The sequence below is a fragment of the Anas platyrhynchos genome, chromosome 1, assembly GCF_047663525.1.
Source record: "Anas platyrhynchos isolate ZD024472 breed Pekin duck chromosome 1, IASCAAS_PekinDuck_T2T, whole genome shotgun sequence".
NCBI classification, from domain to species: domain Eukaryota; kingdom Metazoa; phylum Chordata; class Aves; order Anseriformes; family Anatidae; genus Anas; species Anas platyrhynchos.
In genome coordinates, this window is record NC_092587.1 from 30,634,930 (window position 1) to 30,656,947 (window position 22,018).

At 36.2% G+C, this 22,018-nt stretch overlaps 1 protein-coding gene across 1 annotated transcript in view; it reads left to right on the forward strand.

Moving 5' to 3' along the window:
* The window catches only part of CNTN1 (contactin 1), a 248,436-nt gene that overhangs the window by 152,070 nt on the left and 74,348 nt on the right, over window positions 1-22,018 (forward strand). The window contains exons 3-4 of the mRNA XM_027457131.3: window positions 4,015-4,156; window positions 20,394-20,523. Coding sequence (XP_027312932.1) covers window positions 4,090-4,156; window positions 20,394-20,523 — 197 coding nt within the window. The 5' untranslated portion in view covers window positions 4,015-4,089. The remainder of the gene's footprint in view (window positions 1-4,014; window positions 4,157-20,393; window positions 20,524-22,018) is intronic.

A 22,018-nucleotide genomic window follows, 5' to 3' on the forward strand; every position in this document is an offset into this window, starting at 1 on the left:
AGGAGATGCCAGGGGCTGATGCAGCTCCCATGCTGAAAGCCTAAGGAAAGGAAGATCTCATTATGGTAAAAGCTGAGATTTACTAACACACACAATTTGATGACATTTCTTCTTCCACACTCTTCCAGTGTTGAGGTATCTATTGTTAATTTTCTAGTATACAGCTGCGAGCTGATTCTCTGTTTTTCCCAGTTCCTCCCTTTTCACTTTGTGGTAGTCTAGTTGAAACACAACAGATTAAATAATCTCCCCCATCTGTATCATATCTTTTCCTTCAGTCTTTTGGTCTCTTGCTGTGGGTAGTACAAACTCCTCATCCTCACGTATCTTCATCTACCTTCATTTCCTTCTCCATTCCTTTTCCTCTATATCCTTCTTTCTGACTGCCCCTTTGGCTTAGTTTATTACTTCTATCCTCCCACACTTCAGTTACGTGTCCCGCTTAATGTTCCTTCCCTCTGTGATGCTCACTTCGGTTTCTTTGCTTACTCTTCATCCCTTTAGAATCCCCACTCTTGCTTGCATTTTCACAGTAGACCTCTATCCCTCTGTATATCCCCACTCTATCTTAATTTCATATCTAGTAGTTTCTGTAGTTTAGTGGCACTGCCTTAGATCTCTTGATCTTTATTCATCTGACTGGTTTACCTGCTCTTTTGCCTTTGCTTTTGTGATTAGATTATATTATGCTTTATATTCTTGCAAAGCGATTATGTCATTTTTTACATTAAGTAGGGAAATGATGTCAAACCATCTATTTCATAGCTGTAAAGCAAGTGATTTTGCTTCTTAATGAAGGCAAGAGTAAGCAGTGAAGACCTGAAGAAAGCTACACAGAATAAGGAAGAAAATGCAGACATTTTCCTAAAAGTTTTGTTGTTGGTGGTGGTGGTGTTTTTTTTATGTTTGTTTGTTTTTGTTTTGTTTGTTTGTTTGTTTTTGAGAGAGAGAGAGAGATTAAAGAATCATTGTGATTTGGTAGTATAAAGAGGCAGGTCTTTCCTTTTGTCCTGGGAGCACCCAGATCATAATGAAGCATCATGAGACACTGCAAGTCTCCAGAGCAGTTCTGGGAGGTCCCCGTGCTCAAAATTGAATGTGCTTTCTATTCAGCAGCCAATGTCCCAGTTTTTCCCCACTTCCTCTGGGAGGCCCACATTCCAGACAGCTCTCCAGGAGTTTTCTTGAATCTAACAAGGCAAAGGCCCTGTAGTCATGTTTTGGGAAACTGAACTGAAGAAGGGATAAAAATGTGCTAATGAGCATTAGATAGTAATTAAAGTGTACACATTTGCAGTTAAGTGCTTGCTCATTTTATTTTATATTTTTAAAATCTCTTACTCGTTTGCTAAAATTATGATGCTTTGTTGTTAGAAAAAGAAGATCGTATACTGTGCAGGTTAAATGGTGTAGAACCAGGCAAGCAATCATTCTCTCCTTTTACAGGGCAGAAAAGTGAGTCATACTAATGACTTCTTTTGTTAGGGAATGATTTTTACTTAGCCAACAATGGCCTTCTCTTTCTGCAAGGAAAGAAAAGATGAGAGCTATAAAGGAAAAAAGGCAATGGATGACACCACATGAGCATTGCAGCTCACAGTGCTACTTCCACTGGGAGTGCTGCTCCCTCAAATTCTCCTGGGTTCACACTTTGGCAGCTGGGTAGTAGCATCACGTACAGTCACGCTGCTTCAGGCATACAGAGGATAACCCGTGTGCTGTCTCATCTAATAGCAGGCAGTTCTGCTGGAATTCACCAGAGCAGTGTGAAGCAGTCTGACTTCTCATCCACAAGCTGAGATAAATCAGCAGAGATGTGCTGTATATGCAGAACTCGCCCAGCTGAAATAAGTGAGAGCAAGGAAAGGATTTTAATCCTGGCAGGGGGGATATTTTTGTATCTGAATAAAATGAGGTATTTATAGCATTCACTGACACAATTTTTATTTACTGAAATTTGAAGCAGTGCTCAGACTACATCTTCTGAGCATTTTCAGAGAGCTAGAGATAAGAGTAGCTTTCCAGAAAGAACTTGAATTCTGCAAAAGAGAGGGAGGAGTCATCTTCTGTCTGCAGCAGTGCCTGTAATGTCAGAGAGAGCACACAGGTTTACTCTTAGCAGTTTCATCTGTTAATACATTTGAACACAGCTATTATCACCCTGAGTTACTGTGTAATTATTACTGTTCCCAACAGTTACTGTTTCGTTGCTGTTTAATTATGTGCATTATTTCAGAGGGACTGTGCAATTTAATTCATGTCATTGAAATATGTGTTCCAGGAGAGGCAGTGTCATACCATGAGAACCTTCATAGTCAGGATCTAGATACTGGACACGTATACAAAATTGTTTGTTGATGTAACCTACCTCCGAGGAGTCATACAGACACGGCAGTTCATACCTCTCCCATTTTAAGATGGATGCCTAAAATAGCTGTGAATATCCTTTGTTTAGCAGAGAAAAGAATAATACTGGAGTCTAAAGAAAGTTCAGAAGCAAGAGAGTAACATTGGTTGAATTCTGCCACTTGGATCTGCCTACAGGATGCATACGTATTTGTTGCCAATGTGAGAGTCTTTTTCCAGGGAATATTTCTAAATCAATCCTACCTTTTGGGATCACTGTACAGGTCTTGTTTTGCTGAATAATCTTTTCATGTAACAGCCATGATTTTCACAACTATTAGTACAGTTTAGACATGCTTGTTAAAAATATTTCAACTTTACAAGAGAACAAGAGTCCAGGTAAAAGGTAGAAGCCGTGGTCAGAGTCATCAATACCTGTAATGGGCAACTGGAAATCAGTAGCATCAAGACTGCATGCCACAAAAAGTGACAAAGGCATGTTAACATGTAAACATGTGCTAGGATACAATGTACTGAAGGGTATTTAACTACACATTAGCATATTCACGTAATGAAATAGTAACAAAATTTATAAACTGAGCAGAGCAGGTAATATTTCCACATACCCAACATATGACAATATTCTGTCAGGGATGGAAGTCTTTCTTTGTGTGAAGGCCCTAACTTAAACAGTGATACAATAGAACCAATCAAGAGAAGACAGGAGGAGTATGAACAAGATATGATGGATATAAAAGGGTTATATATGTGTTTTTATTTATGCATGGCAAGAAATCCATTAAAGAAAAAGGAAAATTACACACTTCAAAAAAGCTAACACATTGCCCTAAAGAAATAGATAACAACCACCATACAGGAAAAGCTAGCCAAACATTGCTTGAGAGAAGTAAAAAGTGTTAAGTATTTAGGAAAATGGTATCTAAAATCTCAAAATATTCAAAAGAAGCTGCATGTTCCTTTAGTTTCAATTTAGTATACATACAGGAAGAATTTCTCTCATTGGGAGAAAATAAAGCTTTAAATATGACATTGCAATAATCATTATATTCAGCAATGAAAAGGAAATGCATAAAAACGAATACTGCCTTTCCATAGGATCATAAATTGTATGCTAAAAGTTTTAAAGGAATGATATACTAGACAACTTAAATGAATCCTTAAAAAGATTCATATACTTTGGTTTCACTGTATTTTTTTTTCTTGCAGACTTTGAAATCATTAATTATAGTGTAGTATTTACTGAGATTGGGGAGGACAGAATCTGTGTGTTCCTTATGTTGTTGCAAACTACAGAATACTTCAACATATCTAACACTGTAAAATGTTGTCACAGAAACGATCTAGATCCCATGCAAGGCATACTTCTGATTTAGGAAGATTGATTTAATAAAGGATGTTCAGTACTGACAATTGCTATATTACTTACTATCACCGGGAAACCTGAGTATCCTTCAAGAGCATGCTGTCTGAATAGAAGAGATCATTATTTTAATCCAGAAAATTTGATAGTGCATTTAGTGCGTTTATTATCCAGAAGAATCTATCCTTTAGTATTCTGTTTAGACAGATATTATGGCAAGCTGAATGTGATGTGAGGTAAAACTTTGTTTCAGAATTATTTACTCCTTTTTATTTCTCTCTCATCAGGTGGTTTTAGTTCTCTGAATACTGGTGTTGCACGGCAGAATTCCTTTTAAGATAATCTCAGAATAGAAGATAACCATGTGGTTCTTCATCGGTCACCTTATTACATTCTGTTTCATCTTCTGTGAGAGCGGTCATCTTCACGGTAAGATGACCTTCCATGTTAATTCATTTAACTGTTTTAATCTGTGTTCATTCCAAGGTCAATTATGCTATTTGTATGGCTTTAGTTCATTTGTGTAGATACAATGAAATACTAAATGTGAATAAGGAAGCTGTAAGGAAGCATACTTCCTACAATGGAAGACATAATTAGAAGCTTGCAAAAATGAGATCTGAACTTTAAATTTGTTTTTGTTTATTCTCAGTTGGCATACAGAATTATTTTTTTCTCTATAGTCATCCAAGATTATAAAAAATGTATCAACCATCTAGTTGTGCGCAGATAATCAACACATTTGGAAGAATGGAAATATGCCCACAAGAAGACACAATAAACAGAAAATTCTATAATGTAGACGTTATCTAAAATTCACAAAATCTGGATTTCCTGTCAGCACAGCATAGTGGTAGTTTTCAAAACACATGGGGCAAAAACGTGGGGCAATACTACATGTGCTGACTTTAATCTGAAATTAAAAACAGTAAAACTTTTCATAAATACAGATGCAGCCATAAACATTAAAAATTGCAGGAGCTATGTCTCTAATATCTGAAACTACAGAGGTGTTTGCAACTCAAATTTTGGTTTAGCTGTAAAAGATAGAAGGATCTTTTTGGAAAGTTAAAATTCAGGATTAAAAACTAGTTTTTGTTCCAATCCTTCCAAACAACTTGAAATTTGTAAATCCTGTTTCAGACATCCTTGTCAATTTAAATGATGCTGGGTTTTAGTTGCCATTATGAATTGGATTGTCAACATAAATAGAGCTCTCCTCAAGAAAGAGAATGTTTTACTTATGTACAGACTGCATGGATTTAGGTCAGAGCATGTAAAAAGCAAAATAATGAAGTTGTGCATACACAAAATGATGACTGAGATTTGAGAAGTGCAATTATTGCGTACTAATGATGCAGTTGTTTTCTAATGCATGTGAAGGTAGGTTGTAGACCATTCCCTACTTTGTGGGGAAAGTTATTCATAAAACTAGTTTTACTGCATGTCATAAAGCATACTGATATGTTTTTTGTTTTGTTTTGTTTTGTTTTCTTGTGGGTGGTGGCTGTTACATAATTATGTAATGAGTCTGTAATTGAAACAAGCACTTCATGATCTTGTTTAACCTGGCCTACCATTTCAGGTATCAACTCAACACTATCATGAGACCATATTGTTTGTATTACTGAGTTCAAAAATATGTTTAATATTTGATGTAAGCACACTACATTTAGGAAGTTACTCTGTAGATCACAGGAGTGCTTATTCACTTAGTGAAAACACTATTTTATTCTATGAAGGGTTTAAACTTGGTTCTTTACTCCAAGTCTGAGTTTACTGGAGGATATACTTACACCAAATAAAAATCAAGACCTTAAAAATCTTGTTATCTCTTAAAACATATTTATTAGGTGTTTTAAGAGTTTTGTCTTTGTTAAGATAAGAGGGTTATTGATGGCACCAAAATAAAAAACTAAAATTCACAACTTTAATTTAATACTGGGCTTTTCCTGAAAAAAGTCTGTCAGCTATCACCAGTAACATGAGGTGTGATTTCATTTAACAAAACTAGCCAAAGAAGTGCTGGACATTGGCTGATTAAAAAAAGGTGTGTGGGTCAACCACTGACAAAAAACGTCTAGTTAATCTCTTGATGGTCAGTTACGAATAATCAACTAATGATGAATGCTATTGTGTATTATGTACATTGCAGTTGTGCCCAGAAGCCAGAGATCACAGAATCATAGAATGGTTTGGGTTGGATTGGAAAGGACCTTAAAGAAGATCATCTAGTTTCAACCTTCCTCGCCATGGCAGGGCCACCTCCCACTAGACTAGGTTGCTCAAAGCCCCATACAACCTTTGGGGCATGGCATCAGAAGGTACCTCATGCCAAGTGCCTTAGAATGACATTGGAAGATGGTGTGCTATGAGTGTCACTAGCAAGTGACATAGAAAGAACAAAGATGAGTCTGATAATGCTGAATGTAGTTTGAGTGTTCACTGATATGGCAATATGCATTTTATCTTTCATTTGACTGTAATTGGCTTTGGTAGGTTCATGTGAGAAAAATAGAAAGCATTGGTGTGAAGAGATTTGAATATGAGGAGGTTCTAATAGTGCTGGTTGTAGAAGGCTTTTCAAGTTCAAAGAAAATTCCTAACTTATCTTTTGGTAAGGAGTAAATCCGGGACTTGCATACATTTTTCATCTAAAGTCAAAGATAAGACTTACTGCCACCATTAAGGACTACAGCACCATGCTCCAATGTGGAGGATTCATAGTCTTGTACAATCACAGGGAGTTCATTATCTCTAATGCATTATTAAAAGGCTGAGTAGCACACACACACTCAGCTGTTGGACCAGCTCTACTTTGCATAAATAATTAAATACCTATTTGAGTTAAGAGAAAGTCTGCTGCTGTCGTCTGGGAATTTTAGCGCCCTTTTAGATTACATAAATATGAATCTGCAGTCTTTGCTCTGCCCTAGCACTTGAATCTTGCTAGAGGATTTCTCATTTCATATGAGTGCTAGAGCTGCTGGTAGTCTTAGCAAATTTTCTCTTTCAATGTATTTCTTGGCAATGAAATGTCATGGAAACCAGAAAATGCATAGCTACAGTAATCAAGATGAAATAAAAGGGGTTGCTTGAAAATGTCACAGGATGGTTACAAAGAGAAAAATAGCTACTGTAGAGAAAGAAAGAGCACAATTAGGGCGATCAGGTCAAGTTTTAGGAGGTATTCTTCTACATGTGATGCCATTGAGGGGAATACATTGTCAATAGTAATGGAGAATATGGAAATCGAGGGCAGTTTATGAGTAAAGATCAAAAGTTCTCATTTCAGTGACAAGATAAATCAAGGATCATGGTGAATAGACAAGTTAGCAGTAAAAAGATTGCTTCAACATTTTTTAAGAAAACATAGGCTTTCCTTTGAAGTATTTTTGGCTCAAGTTGTCTCCTGTAGTCCCAGATGCACCGATCTAAGGTGATTCTACATGAGTTGCCTTAGGGCAAACTGATCCATGACCAGAATCACCAGATAAGGATTTTGCAACCCATGGCTCCTAAACAGACCTACTATATGAACTGCTCTAGGGTCAGGAAACACATACTTTTCAGAGTCAATGTCTAACTATATGGTCTGTCTCAAGTACAAAGACAGCTGCCAAAAAGGTTGAAAGCATTAAGAATTCATGCTTTGGATAAAACCATGGAAGCTTCCAGGCATAAGTACTGGAAGTATCTTGGAAGCATGGAGGTAAGAAGCTGAAAACCTGAATGCCATCCTGACTTGAAATTTTCAGAATTTGGCCTGAAAGGATCACAGTTATTTTGGCACTCTGTAAGCCAAGGATTGTGACCTATTTTCAAACAAATCTTTTTCCTACTACAAGAAATTTACATTTTGTTGTTGTTGTTGTTGCTCCAAAACCAAAATACATGCCTTTTTAGAATTTTGGAGTTTTCTCTGGAACAACACCCCCGACTTCTATTTTATGATAATCAAAGGCCGAAGTTAAAAATTGTTTTAATTACAAGCCATTACCCATTAGAGTGGAATGTGCAGTTTCTTGCATGAAGTGAAGCAAACATTACATGAATCAGTGGATCAGAAGTTTAGACAGAAATCATCTTCTGCTATGAGACAGGAGGAATTTTTATTTTCCAGGTAAATTAATGCTTGAAATGCAGCCTTGCAGATATAAGTTGATGAAAAAGCCGTAAGTAATTTGGTCTTTCACTTACTGATATAAGACAGTTATAGTAAGGGTTGCTTTTCTGAGTACATTTGAGCAGTGTAAGGCATAGAAAGCAGCAAATCACTCCTCAGGGAACATCAAGATGACTGTCAGTCCACTGCCAAAAAAGTTATTTCACGCCTATTACTGCTAATATTTGACTCTTCTTCTCTTTCCTCTGACATGTGGGTTCTCTTCAACATACTCCTCAGAGGCCTTTGATTTCTTGTTATATTCATATCCTATTGACAAGTCTGGATTTTAGACTTTGCTTTCATCTGTCATATCCAATATGAATCAATGAACTAAACTGTATCTTCACGCGAGATAATAAATTGGGCCAAAAGAATTAAAAGTCTGATTCAAAATCATGCATGTTTTATTCTATTTTTTTCTCAAAAAAAAAAAAAAATGCAGAGGGCTTACATTTTGTTGTGCTTAGTGAGTACTCAATTACATTTGTCTATAGGAGGAATCAACAGCAAAAAACATTACACTGTCCAATATTTTATTTCTAATCAAACTTTCTGACTTGAGACTTCATAGTGCCAAGTCAGGCAGTATTTGATTTTGGGTCAGATCAAGCCTCAAAATGCAGGTTTCTATTCTAGGAACTATTTTAGTTTGTGTAAAATGAGTTGATAGTCCAAGGGCAAAAATGTCAAAAGCACTTCTGTTATTTAGGGAACCTTATGCCTTATTTTCAAAAGTCACTAGGACCCCAAGCAAACGGGTAAGACATAAGGGACATAAGGCTTCTCAATACAGGACAGTTATGTTGATGTATAAAAGGGGCTGTGATTAGGCAACATGTTGAATTTTTAAGTACGTTGTTGGTATTTCTTATGCACTTGGAAAACTTGTGTGAGGAGATTGTGCAGAGTAGCTACCACACTCTAAATACATTTCTAATTTGCTGAGCACTAGCTTTCCCAAAAGACCAAGCTGTTAGGTTCTTAAGTAACTTTTGAAATAGCACTTGTATTTCTAAGGAGGAATCACCTAAATGACTTAAGAATCTGATAGTCAAATTTGAGCATGCTGAAAAGTACTTTAATTGGTATTTGTTGGCATTCCTACTGGAAGCGTGAGAAGAGAAGCAAACTTTATCATTTCATTCGTAGGCATAAGGATAAAATTGCTTTGCCAAGGGTTGGAGATTTTCATACTAGAAACTTTCTATAAAACAAAAACTACATAATAAACTACATGGCTCATTAAGGACTTCACTGACACATGTGAGAAAGCTTAAGATAAGAGTAATTCCCCTGCCTTTGTCAGTCTGGATAAGTAGAGGAAGCCCTCCCAAAGACAATCTAACCCTTTCTTATAATATGAAGTGGCACTATGTGAGTGGCTACTTTTTCTGTTTAAGTGCTGACTGGCTCTTGGTGATTGATGTCCCTTTAACATCTTGCTGGCTTTCATTGGTACCTCTTCTCCATCAGGATAACAGAATCTTCTTTCTAGACTGCCAAATGCTGCATCACGAGTTTTATGGACTTGAACATGTTTGGCTTCAGCACATAAGCTTCCCATAAATGCCAAGTGTAATTTTTCCCACCTGATTATTAGAGAAGTAAAAAAAATAAAAAAATAAAAAACAGCCTCAAACCTTAAATTTTATATGGCTTGGGTTTTCTCTAGCATAGTAGGTTCAAATACACGTCGTGAACTGAGGTCTGAACTATACATCGTTTAAAGATCTTTACCACAACATTTGGCATTATCCACAATTGCTAAAGAGAGATATCTCTGTTTTTTTCCTAATTAATTCACTTAATACCCATTTGTCTGCCATGTCTCTGCTTGGGTGTTAGAAGATCATTTAATGCTACAGAAGGGCATTTGACATTTGTAGATACATAATCATAACATACTCTGTGGTCATAATGCTCAGAAACCTGAAAGTGCCTTTTTTACCTTCCTGCAAGCCTGGTAGAAATATTTTGGCTCATTCCCAGATCAACTTGGTCCTGAGCATGAGCTTCTCTTTTCTGTGACTTATTGAAAACGGTACAAGATATACTTCTAAATATCAAATGGTTTCTAGGCTTACAATGATGATATGGAACGTGATGAGTTAGTGATAGTTAAGATAACGAATGAATCCATTGCATTTTTATATCCATTAACATTCAAGGTTAATCTATCCATGTGCTGTGTCAACAGATCTTCGTCCCTTTCTCATGTGAAAACATGTAATGGGATTCTACAGTGTCAGATCAATACTGATGATAGTGATACTGAATGACTGTCTCGAGCAGACACATTTAGCAATGCTAAATGCCAGAGAAATAGAGAAGTGTACAGGAAGCAGGAGCAGAAGGAGAAGACATTCAATAGAGTGATAGAATAAAGTTGCTAATGAAAATAATTTTATATTGGTTTTCAGTGCAAGTGATGGGATTTCACTTCTTTTAGCTTCATTCTGGCATTGACCTCTGGAAAATATTTTACTGTAATTTGTTATCTATACTCATGTCACAATTTGCATTGGTTTTAGAATCAAGTTGATTCTTATCCAGCACAAGACTTGAATGTGTGCTTAACATTACATTCACAAGCAATCTTGTTTATTTGGATCAACTTAGGTTCTTAAATTTTGTGATGAATCATGTTGCTGAAATAATGAGAGGCCTTTAATGAACTTTTATTGTTGTCTTATTATTATTGGCCTCCCATTATTATTATTTTATCCTTTCTAAAGATGAAGTTAAAGACCTTAATTTTTCCAGGAGTAGCTCTTGCAGACATCCCTTAGTAAAACTATATGCCATCTTTTGTTAAGAATATGTTTTCATGACAGTGAAATCAGGCATTTATTCATCAAAAAACTACTTGCTAACCTTCTTACAGCTATCTTCAAAAGTAATTGTTTTATGAACAGCCATTCTAAAAGAAAAATTAATATTTTTTTACATACTTGTGGGTTTTTTTTAAGCATTTTTTTTTAATGTCCAGAAGTATTTGGAAGATTAGGGACTTAGGATACTTCCACTGTAGTTTCTGAATGTAAGGATTCGTATATATATATATACAAATAATATATAGTATAGAGTGTAGCACTTCATGTTTTGCTGTCTTCCCTTCACTACATTTCAGTAATGTCTGTCATGATTTCCTCTTTCTTTTACATTTGGTATCTTACACTTTAATGTTTTTCTCTTTGACAAGTGCAAGTTGTTCTTCCTGGATAAAGCGCCTTGTCAGTGGTGCCACATCTGGGAGCTGTTCCAGAAGCCTAAGTGCCCTAAAAACAGGAAATGCCTGCACCATTTTGTATCTGTTTTGTAGCTGTTTCCCCTATCAAGAACCAGTTACTTCTCTGTTATTTGTTTGTTTGTCTGTTTGTTTGTTTTTGTTTTGTTTTGTGTGTGTGTTTTAATTTAAGGATTTAGCAAGATTAAAGACACTGTAGAACAACTAAGGCAGATATGCAAATAGATACCCATTAAAATCGCAATTGCAGCATGTGAAGCATTTGGGTGAAGTATCTTAATCTTACATTTAACATCGCATTTAGTCTACTTTGTATTTATTTGCCATATAGCTACATATCCACCATTTCTGATCGACCCTTTAAATATACAACTTTTTAAAAATTTATGTGGTAATACTGTCTACCAGTCATGGCAATTCTGTTCTGAAAGTAAAATTGGGTCATTTTGTACATTCCAGAAAGACAAGGCATTTATAACTTTGTGGACAAGGAAAAATATTTTTTAAAAATAGTTTTTCTTCTAAATTAAGAATATTCCACAGCTTCTGAATGAAACGTGGGTTATAACTAGCCTTTAAGCCATTGTGAAAAGGCGTATCTTGTAAAAAAAAATGTAGAAAATTAAGATGTGCTTGGAATCTCTCACAGTATGATATCAAATTCAAAAATGAGAGTAAATGTTAATTGTAAATGTTAATTATTTGCTTATTATCATACTAACAACTTGAAGGTGCACTGATAAGCTGGTTTCTTAACATGGTTTAGTGCCCTATCTTTGAATGAGAGCCATTCAAGAAAATCATAGAAGACTAACTGTAAAATTACAATGTACTTTTCCCCTTGAGAATTGTTGGTTTTCTTCCACATTTCTGTATTTAGATTAGATAGAGAACTGATTTCACAAAATGTGAAAATGAAGAAGGAAAAGACAGGCAGAAGTCTGTACAAAGTTATTAAATGAGTAAATTTCAGGTTCCTTACAAAATAGTGTCTCAGATCATATAGAAATTAGCTCTCTGTGTACCTGTGGCAACTGGCCCTGAGCAGAAGAAAACAGATTATTTGAATGATGGTGGCTATTATATGTTAACAGTAAAATAATGTGTAATTATTATTAGCAGCATCTACCAGCGGTCTTTGTTTCCCATTTTCCAAATTTTCTTCCATGTGATCCAAAAGTCATGATTAAGATCACTAGCTTTTTGCTACTCTTCCTGTGTGATATGTATCATGATTTCTAAAACTATCAACAAATTTACTTTAGGCAATTTACTCTAGGCAGTTTGCTGTACTTGAATTTACTCCTTTAACTACTACTGCCATGGAAAACAATGCACCAGAGGCTAAGTCTCGTCTCATCCGTGCCAATTCAGAAAATTCCCGAGTCTGAAATTATCCAAGTGATAGAGAAAAAAACAAACAAACAAACATGATTGAACCTAGGAAGAGTCATTAAAAATTGATTTGGCTCTGTAAAACTCAGTAAAGAGCAGGAGTAGGATCCTGTATTTCAGCCATGCTGTGCCAGATGCTCGGGGTTGCCATTTTCTCAGGTCTGTGAAGCATGATGAGGTTGCTGGGATAGGTTGTTGCAGACAGTTAATTTCTGCAGAAAAATGATTTGTTTATGGGAAACTAGTTTGTAGTTGGCAGTGTTGCCTATCCATGCTATTTATACTTCATATTGCTAAAGTCTCTCAATTTTGTGACTAATTGAAGATATTAACATGTCCATTACCGTATTGTGATTCAGGAGAAGCAGTAGCATGGGCCAATCTCTCTCTCATTCCCTGGGCTGGAATTTAGCCAGTTAGAATTTTCTGAGAAATAAACATACCCTGACATGCTGAAATAGCCTTTTTCATATCTAATGTCATATTTAATACAAAAACTCAATTCTACATTAGAAATGGATTTGGGAAAGCCCTACAGACCTCACAGTCTCCTAAATGGCAGATACCCAGAGAGATGGTAACTTTACCCCAAGGGACTTTATAGATTAAAACTATACTTCAAGATTTATTATTTATAGATCCAAATACAGTATCTTTGCAGGCAATAAATGATACATAGACATATTGCATCAAAAAAGTGTTTGGAAAGATTGGAAGCAGATTTGATAAATTATCTGGTATGTTAGAAATTATATTCCTGTATATATTGATAAGATCGCTATTTCAATACATTTCTGCTTAGGGTTTGTTGGAAAAAAAAAAAAAAAAAAAAAAAGAAGAAAAAAAAGGATATTTGTATGGCTTCCATTAGAGATTATTATTTTTTTGCTAAGAAGGAACAGATAAACTGTTATATATCTGAATATGTGATGGTGTAAGGACAATGTTACCTCTTCATGCTTGACCTTCTCCATGTTCTTTGGGTGTTTGAGCCCTGCAGAACAAATAAGAAGCAGAAAGTACAGTTGCACTTCTGGTGCTGCACTGGAGTGGAAGCATAATTTCTTTAGGGTAAAGACTGTTATTGTAGTACAACATTAATGTACTGCCTGACCATCTGCTCCCTGATCTTCTACTGAGTTTTCTAGATGCTGCTGCAGAACAAGTAAAGCCAACCATATAACAACGTGTAGGGGTGGGCCATGCCATTGTTGTCCCCTGTTTCCTGAGTCTTCTTAACACTTGAAGACATGAGAGATGAACTGTCGTTAGCTGTTGTTGCTAGTGATAGTGCTGCAGCAACTTCAGACCATTCAGTTCCAGGAGGAGGCTTTATTTCTGGGTTCAGTGCCTGCAGGCTCTCCTGGGAGACTCCAGGTCATGTTGCACAGCTACAGTCAAGTAAATCCAGACTCTGCTATGGGAAGTTTCATAGCACTTTATTTTAACCATCCATAGGTATGTGACATAAGTTCTCTTTGATGTTGATGAAGAGAGAATTACTTGCTGGAAATGCTTATCTAGCTCCCCTAAAGAAAATAAGTATATGACTACTTTGGATGAAATCCCCATCTTTCAAAATTTTGTAAGATAAATTCCAAACATCAAGAATCTCACTTTGAATTTGCTACAGTACACAAGCAAATTGACTGAGTAGAAAGAAAAATGAAAAAAAGAATACTTATTCTTGCTATCACTTCATTTCTCAAACTTTATCTCCTCTGTATCATATCATTAAGGTTGCATACATGGAAGTGCTGCAAACCCAGAGTATCCATAAGAAAACCCTTTTAAAGCCTTTTATGTTCCTTGCCACACAGATTAGAAAATAACCCCTAAAAATATAGGTGATTTGAACAATTCATAGCTGAGAACAAGACAAAAATAAGCAATTAGGTTTTATTTATTTCCCCAATATTTTCATATTGGGGAAAACAATAATCTGCTGTTAAAAAGCTGTTTTATTCTGTGAAATAAAGGTCACAATGGTCTTTAATAAACTACATATTTTAACTTCCTTTTCTGGTTGTACTCACTCACGCACAGCAGTTTCCATAATTATCATCAGCTTTGCTTCATGACATTATCCTTAATCTGTGAGTAAAATCGATTTTCAAAATAAATTAGAACCTTGAAGGGACTGAATTAGCTGATAATAAAATTAATTGACTTGCCTGAAAGTGATTTGGATGCTCTCTCTCAACAGAGAAATTATTTGCTATATACTCTAACCTACTGAAATTGATGTTTTGAGTTCAAGATTATATATTGTCTTTGATAGCAGGTTTCTTAATACTATGCAGAATGCAAATAGGAGGCTTCCATTGTACATGAAGAACAACATGAGCAGTTGTGAACAAGTGCTCTTGATGCAATGTTTTCTTCATTATTTCATAGTTACAAGAGGAAAGACTGAAGAGGTAGGTAAAATAACAGAAAGTGAAACTTAGATCTAATATCAGAATTTTCAGTAAAATTAGGAAGTTCAACAAACAGGTCCAAAACTTGAAGACCTTTAGATATTAAAATTTAAATATATCTATATATGTTTATTTTAAGCATCATTAGACTTCAGAATGGAAATAATAAAAAAAAAATTGAAGTCTCACTCAAATACTAAAAAAAAAAATAGAAGTCTTACTCATAGAGTTGTTTTGTTTTGTTTTGTTTTCTCAAAAATACATCTTTTGGCATGATTTGCTATGGTAGATTTGGTAGGACCTACCAAGATCAGATAGAAATATCAGGTAATCAGTCACCTTTTTTTAAATATATAATAAAATAAAAATGGATCATTTGCTGTTTTTAAAAGGTTTGAAGTTCATACACTGGGAAAATCAAAGTGAAAAAAGGCATGTTGCCCTGAATATGAGGAGAATGTACATCTTGCATCAGATCTAGAGCAGACTGGGACACAGTCATGGAAATTCATAGTAATGAGTCGTTTCACAAAAATATGTTGTCCCAAGGGTGATTTAAAAATAAAAATAAAATAATAATAATTAAAAAAAAAAAAAGGAATAAGGGATTGTTTGAAAAACAAATAAAATAATTCAAATATTATTTTAATTCTTACCATGTATCTTTTCCACCTCTCACGCTCCTGGTACTCAAATCCCAAGATTTCCTGAGTGTCTATACTTCTCCCCATCCATAATCAACCTTTTGCCTGTCTGCAGCAACAGGCCCACAGATAAAAGAGATAAAGAGACCCTCTAGTGAACAGTTCTTCCACAAGTGTATTATTAAATGAAGACCTGTAAGGTAAGATTAAAAGTTACTTGGATAATTTAGGGTATTTTTAATGGACAGTAACTCCATTCATCTTTTAAAAATCTAGTCAAAATTTATCTGCTACATTGTTAAATGTATGCCAAATTTGTACCTGACATGAGTAATTTAGTGTCAGTGTAGTTACAACAGTACATAGAATTAGTAAATTTACATAAATTACTTTATGAAAATAAATACTGAACTAATGAAATTATGTTCTCTAGCAACAACAGACAGTGATTAGACTATTGGAAATAAAGCACAAAGCATGGAAGTATATGGTGGCTGTATTTAAAAATTTCCAATACCTTTACAGATAGTAACTTTAAGCATAATTTCCATATCAAAGAGGAGATGGACATGAGAGATAGGGGAGAAATGGGAGCATAGAGCTGAGAGGCTGTAAGGCCATTTGAGTGGGCAAGTGGTTAGGACATGAGGAAGGATATGAGGCGAAGAGAGATACAAGAAGGACTGACATGAATGGTCAGCTACTGATTTATTTTCTGTTGTTCTTTCCATGACCTAAGTAAAACAACAGGAGTGTATGTAAACTGGAAAAACTATTTGTTTCCCCATTCTTATGTTAGAATCATAGAATATCCTGAGTTGGAAGGGACCCTTAAGGATCATCAAGTCCAACTCTTGACACCGCACAGGTCTACCCAAGTTCAGACCATGTGACTAAGTGCACAGTCCAATCTCTTCTTAAATTCAGTCAGGTTCGGTGCAGTGACCACTTCCCTGGGGAGCCTGTTCCAGTGTGCAACCACTCTCTCTGTGAAGAACCCCCTCCTTATGTCAAGCCTAAACTTCCCCTGCCTCAGCTTAACCCCGTTCCCGCGGGTCCTGTCGCTGGTGTTAATGGAGAAAAGGTCTCCTGCCTCTCGACACCCCCTTACGAGGAAGTTGTAGACTGCAATGAGGTCTCCCCTTAGCCTCCTCTTCTCCAGGCTGAACAGGCCCAGTGCCCTCAGCCGTTCCTCGTACGTCTTCCCCTCCAGGACTTTCACCATCTTCGTAGCCCTCCTCTGGACACTCTCCAACAGTTTCATGTCCTTTTTATACTGTCGTGCCCAGAACTGCACACAGTACTCGAGGTGAGGCCGCACCAGCGCAGAGTAGAGGGGGACAATCACCTCCCTCGACCTACTAGCGATGCTGTGCTTGATGCACCCCAGGACACGGTTGGCCCTCCTGGCTGCCAGGGCACACTGCTGGCTCATATTCAACTTGCTGTCTACCACGATCCCCAGATCCCTCTCTTCTAGGCTGCTCTCCAGCGTCTCATCGCCCAGTCTGTATGTGCAGCCAGGGTTTCCCCATCCCAGGTGCAGGACCCGGCACTTGCTCTTATTGAACTTCATGCGGTTGGCGATGTTGGTGTAGATCATGCAAAATTAAGCCATTCGAAAGTTAGTTTGTTTTAAAAATAGTAATATGGAAAAAAAATGACATTTCCTAAATTAAATATATAAAGAATTTGGATACACTGAGCAGGCCTTTTTATTGTGTCTTCCCTTTCCTACTTCAGATGAAATTACATGAGGTGACTTGAAAATTACTACCTTAGGTTGTTGCTGATTGTTATTTTCAGGTATCTTTTTGTTATCTTTTTCTGAGTGCTGGATGTTTTATATTACAATTATTCACAGGCTTGTGCAACGAGGTAAAGATGTACTAACACAATTTTGTAACTGATCTTGTAGTGGTCTTTCAGATGTATGTCTTATTGAAGCAGTGGTCCTTTCAGGTGTTTTGAAAAATAAGACAACTTTTCTTACTCAAAAGGTGGAATACCCCTGCTCACTGCACAGCTAGACAGTATTGCTTGGAGAAGGAGGCCAGGGACATCTTCCAGTAGCATCAGTACCTATACTGGATCCGTGATCTCATCAGTTACTTAGAGTTTTTCTTGATCTTCATAAAAGACCCTGTAATACCTTTTAGCCTTATTGAAAATTTGAACCTCATTTACAGAACTCACCAAAGAATGCCTTGAATATTCAGAACTGGATGGTAGCTTTATATTTTAATAATTATTTAAAGTATTATATTTTATTTATATATATATATATATATATATGTATTCAGAAAAATAGGTCAGTAAGGGTCTTTGAGAGGTCATGTAGTCCATCCTCTTGTCTAACGCAGGACCAGAACAGGTAAAATATGCTTTACTTCTCACCCCCATATATTTCCTTATTCTTTTCCCTATTTTTTTTTTTTTCTAATTTCCCTGTGGTTTTTTTCCTTATTCTTTTCCCTACTTTTATTTTCCTCCTTTTTCTTGTAGGCATAACATCAATCAACTGGTCTTTTCCCTTGTCCTCTTAGTGTCCTCTTTGGTCCCAAACTCCATCACACAGGCATGTTTCTCCACTAAAGTTAGAAAATTTCTTGCTGTTCATTTTTTTCTCTTCTTTTTCTTCCTCATGTTGTGTACATACTACTGCTCTGCATGCAACTTTTGATTGAGAATGAAGGGTTTATTGGTTGCCACACCTGGCATGCATACAGTCTGCTCACCTTTTTATGCTCAGCCTATCTGAAAATCAATTCATAATAGATGGCAACAGAAGTGCCATTACAAAGCATATTTGATAGGTGTGAGAAACAGACATTCACTCAATATAATTAATAGTGCTGGAAGCATTAAAAATGCATGCCATGAAATGCCTAAGTGCTCTGTAGCACCATTTGAGTCCTATGGCGGAAACAGTCAACTGCATATGATACGGCTATTTGCTGCCAGAGGCCGTTGTTATTCTATATTCATATTTAAGAACTGCACAGAAACTGCTGTCAGGGTTGTGGCTCAGTCATTCAAGGTTCTAAGCAAATACACGATTTCTGCCTTTAGAGTCTGAATTGACTTCTTTTGATCTAGCAATACATAGATTTTTACATAGTGTTGTGCTTTAAAATATCAAAGAAAGCAAACCATTTTTCAAAAGCTCTGCATTTCATTCTGGTTGCTCTTCTTTCCTTCTTTCAAAGCTTTCTCTTCTCTTTAAATTAATTTGTTTTAAAAATGAAGTTGACTGACTGTACCTATCACTGCATAGGAGTGCCTTTGAATCTGTTCCTGTCCCCAGGGGAAACAGTGCTTTTACCCAGAATTGTACTGGGAAGGGAAGTTAATTTTCATGCAATAGCAGTTTTCTGCTAGTTCTGTAATCCAGAATCTCTCTATGAATGTGAACTTACAAACAATAAAATACATGCATAAGGATTGTTTTATGCATATTAAAAAGGTAAAACAGTTCAAAAAAAAAAAAAAGTTAAAGTTTCAAATATCTCTACAGATAATTTTAGGAAAACTATGTTTGTTTCTTTTATCTTACGAGATTTTTCCTGTCATCTTCCAGAAGGTATCTGGCATTTCCAGGATTTGGAACAGGGCTCTGAACTGGAGTGAAAAGTGAGCCTGGAAGTAGACATGTACTGCAATGGTTTTCCCATGTGTTTGGCTTGCAAGTGTCCAAATTGTAAATTTAGTTTCAGCAGAGACCTGTGAGAATGACAGCTCTGTTGTCTCTAACTTATATCTATACTGAGCAGGGACCTAGTGCCATTCTATACCAAGAATGCATATTTGCTGTTTTCACAGAAAAACAAAGGGTGGGAAAAACAAACAAACAAACAAACAAAAACACAGTTACATCCTGGATTTGCTGAGCAGAATTTTTCTGGAGTTTTCCTGCCTCTGCTTTTGCTTTTACAGACCCCAACGAGCAGCAGCCTTATACACTGGGAGGAGATAAAGGAGAAGGGAATGCAGCAGGAAGTGGCAGAGCCTGCAATTTTTACAACAGCACCATCAAATGGAGGATAAAGTTAAAAAAAAAAAAAAAAAAAAAAAATGTTCGTTGCCAAATCTGTTTGACACTCACTCACCTTTAACTGCTTAATTTTACAAACTTTAATTATTTTTGGCATGGGATTTTTTTATTTTTTGGAGGGAAAGGAGTTAACATACATACCTGAGCCTGAAAGGAAGGACAGAATTGCATTCTGGAAACAATGCAGTTGTTTCTCAGCTGTGATCTCCAACATTAGTTTTTCTTTTTATGTATTTACATACATTGTATGTATTCTTTCCAAATATATGAAACAATTGGAGCTGATTAGGTTGTAAGATGAGGGACACTTAATGTTTAGATAGCTGTTTTGCATCTGGACCTGTTTGATGAGAATTTGTTGGCCTCTGTGAAATAAGCTGGTCTGACTTGCATTTCTAAAGGGTATATCTTCAATTCGTAATTATCTCCATCGAGTCTGGCAAAAACTATTAAAAATAATGATGATGCCAGCAAAGAAGAAATGGAAGGTAGTTTCAGAGGAACATAGTCTAACTTACTTTTGTTCTCAGAGGACAGTATTGAAGAAGAAGTCAGTGAAGGAAGGTCAGCACTACTGTTATCCACACTGTTCTGTTTTTCCAGATGCATATAAAACTTGATTTTGTGGTGCTCACTGTTTAGCCTTTGCATTTTGAACACAGTAGTTGTGTTGTAAATTCCTTTTCAGTTTGACTACTAATAAATAAGTGATTAACTTTCAAACTATCTGTTTTTTAGAGGAAGGAAACAAAGGTTATGGACCCGTTTTTGAGGAGCAACCCATTGATACCATATATCCAGAAGAATCTTCAGATGGACAAGTTTCAATGAACTGCAGAGCTCGAGCAATTCCTTTTCCTACTTACAGGTAATCGCTCGTATTTTGATTGTCAGGTCTTATTGTGTTTTTTACTCTGTGTTTCATTTTTTTGTATTAAATGATTGATCGTCTTAACAGGAGAAAATTGGTAGACTTGCTATTTTTTCAGTAAGAATCAACCTGGATTCAATTTGCAAAAATGTCTAGACAGTCTTGAAAATATTACAGTCCTGTTGTTTTAAATGTTTTCAGCTTTTGAAAGGAATAGTAATCCAGATGCAAAACATAAAAAAGCGATCTTTAAAAAGTACTTAAGAAGCAATCTCTCTATCTTAAGTTAGGAATGACTAGAGTTCAAGTCCTTGTTCTTCTTGAATCAGAATAGCTTTTTGATCCTATTTTACTCTGAAAGAAGGACTGGGGTTGAATCTGAATATTTTACATCTTATGTTGCTCATCTTATGTTGCTTCTTTATCCACCATGTTGTAAAGAGAATGTCATGAATGTATAAAATTCACACATATGAACTCTTTCATGATAATTATGTTGTAATTAACAGAGCATTTGTGATTCATTGTGAGATCTCAGGCCAATAAGCTCAATTATCTGCTCTAGCTGTATGTATAGAGAAATGTACTTGTTGTCGTTAATCTGACTAATTCACAACCTAATCATGGGCAGATAACTGCTGTCATCAAACTAAGGTCAGACACAATTTCTTGTCAGCAAAAAAAATACTTTTCCTTAAATTATCCTATGTTTGGTCCTGAACTTATTTGTCTTCCTGAAATTTGTCTTCCTGAAACATAAATTTTGGTGTTCTTTATCTTTTTTTCAGTTCTGTGAAACCTAAATGAATAAAGTCACTCTGGAACAATTGTCTTGCATCTCCAGAACTCTTCTATCTAGGATCATAGAATCAAAGAATGTCCTGAGTTGAAAGGGCCCAGTAAAGATCGAGTCCAACTCCTAGCTCTACACAGGACCACCCAAAAATCAGACCATATGTCTGAGAGCACTGTCCAAAACACTTCTTGAACTTTCACAGGCTCAGTGCTGTGACTACTGCCTTGAGGAGCCTGTCCCAGTGCTTGACCACCCTCTGGGTGCAGAACCTTTCCCTAACACCCAGCCTGACCCTCCCCTGTCCCAGCTCCATGTAGTTCCCTCGGGTCCTGTCGCTGTCCCCAGAGAGCAGTCCACCATGAGGCCTCCCCTCAGCCTCCACATATCTAAGTGGATGTTACAATTATTGCTGATAGCTGTTGTGAAAATAATTGCAATGCAAGAAAAGGCTACTTTTTTTTTTCATGATGCCATTATTTGTCTGCCTTGAATGCATTGTCTTCGTTTCTTATCCCTTAGTCCAATAGCTTTTCAGCCAAAATATGCTGTTTTGGAGGTATATAAGTCCTTTCTGACACTTCTGTTGTTTCTGACCATTCATCTTCTTAGTCTTCTTTTAGACATTTTTTAATTTACATTTTCTCTTAAGCTTTCATCCACTCTTCTTTCAGTATCTGATGGCCTTTTCCCCTTGCT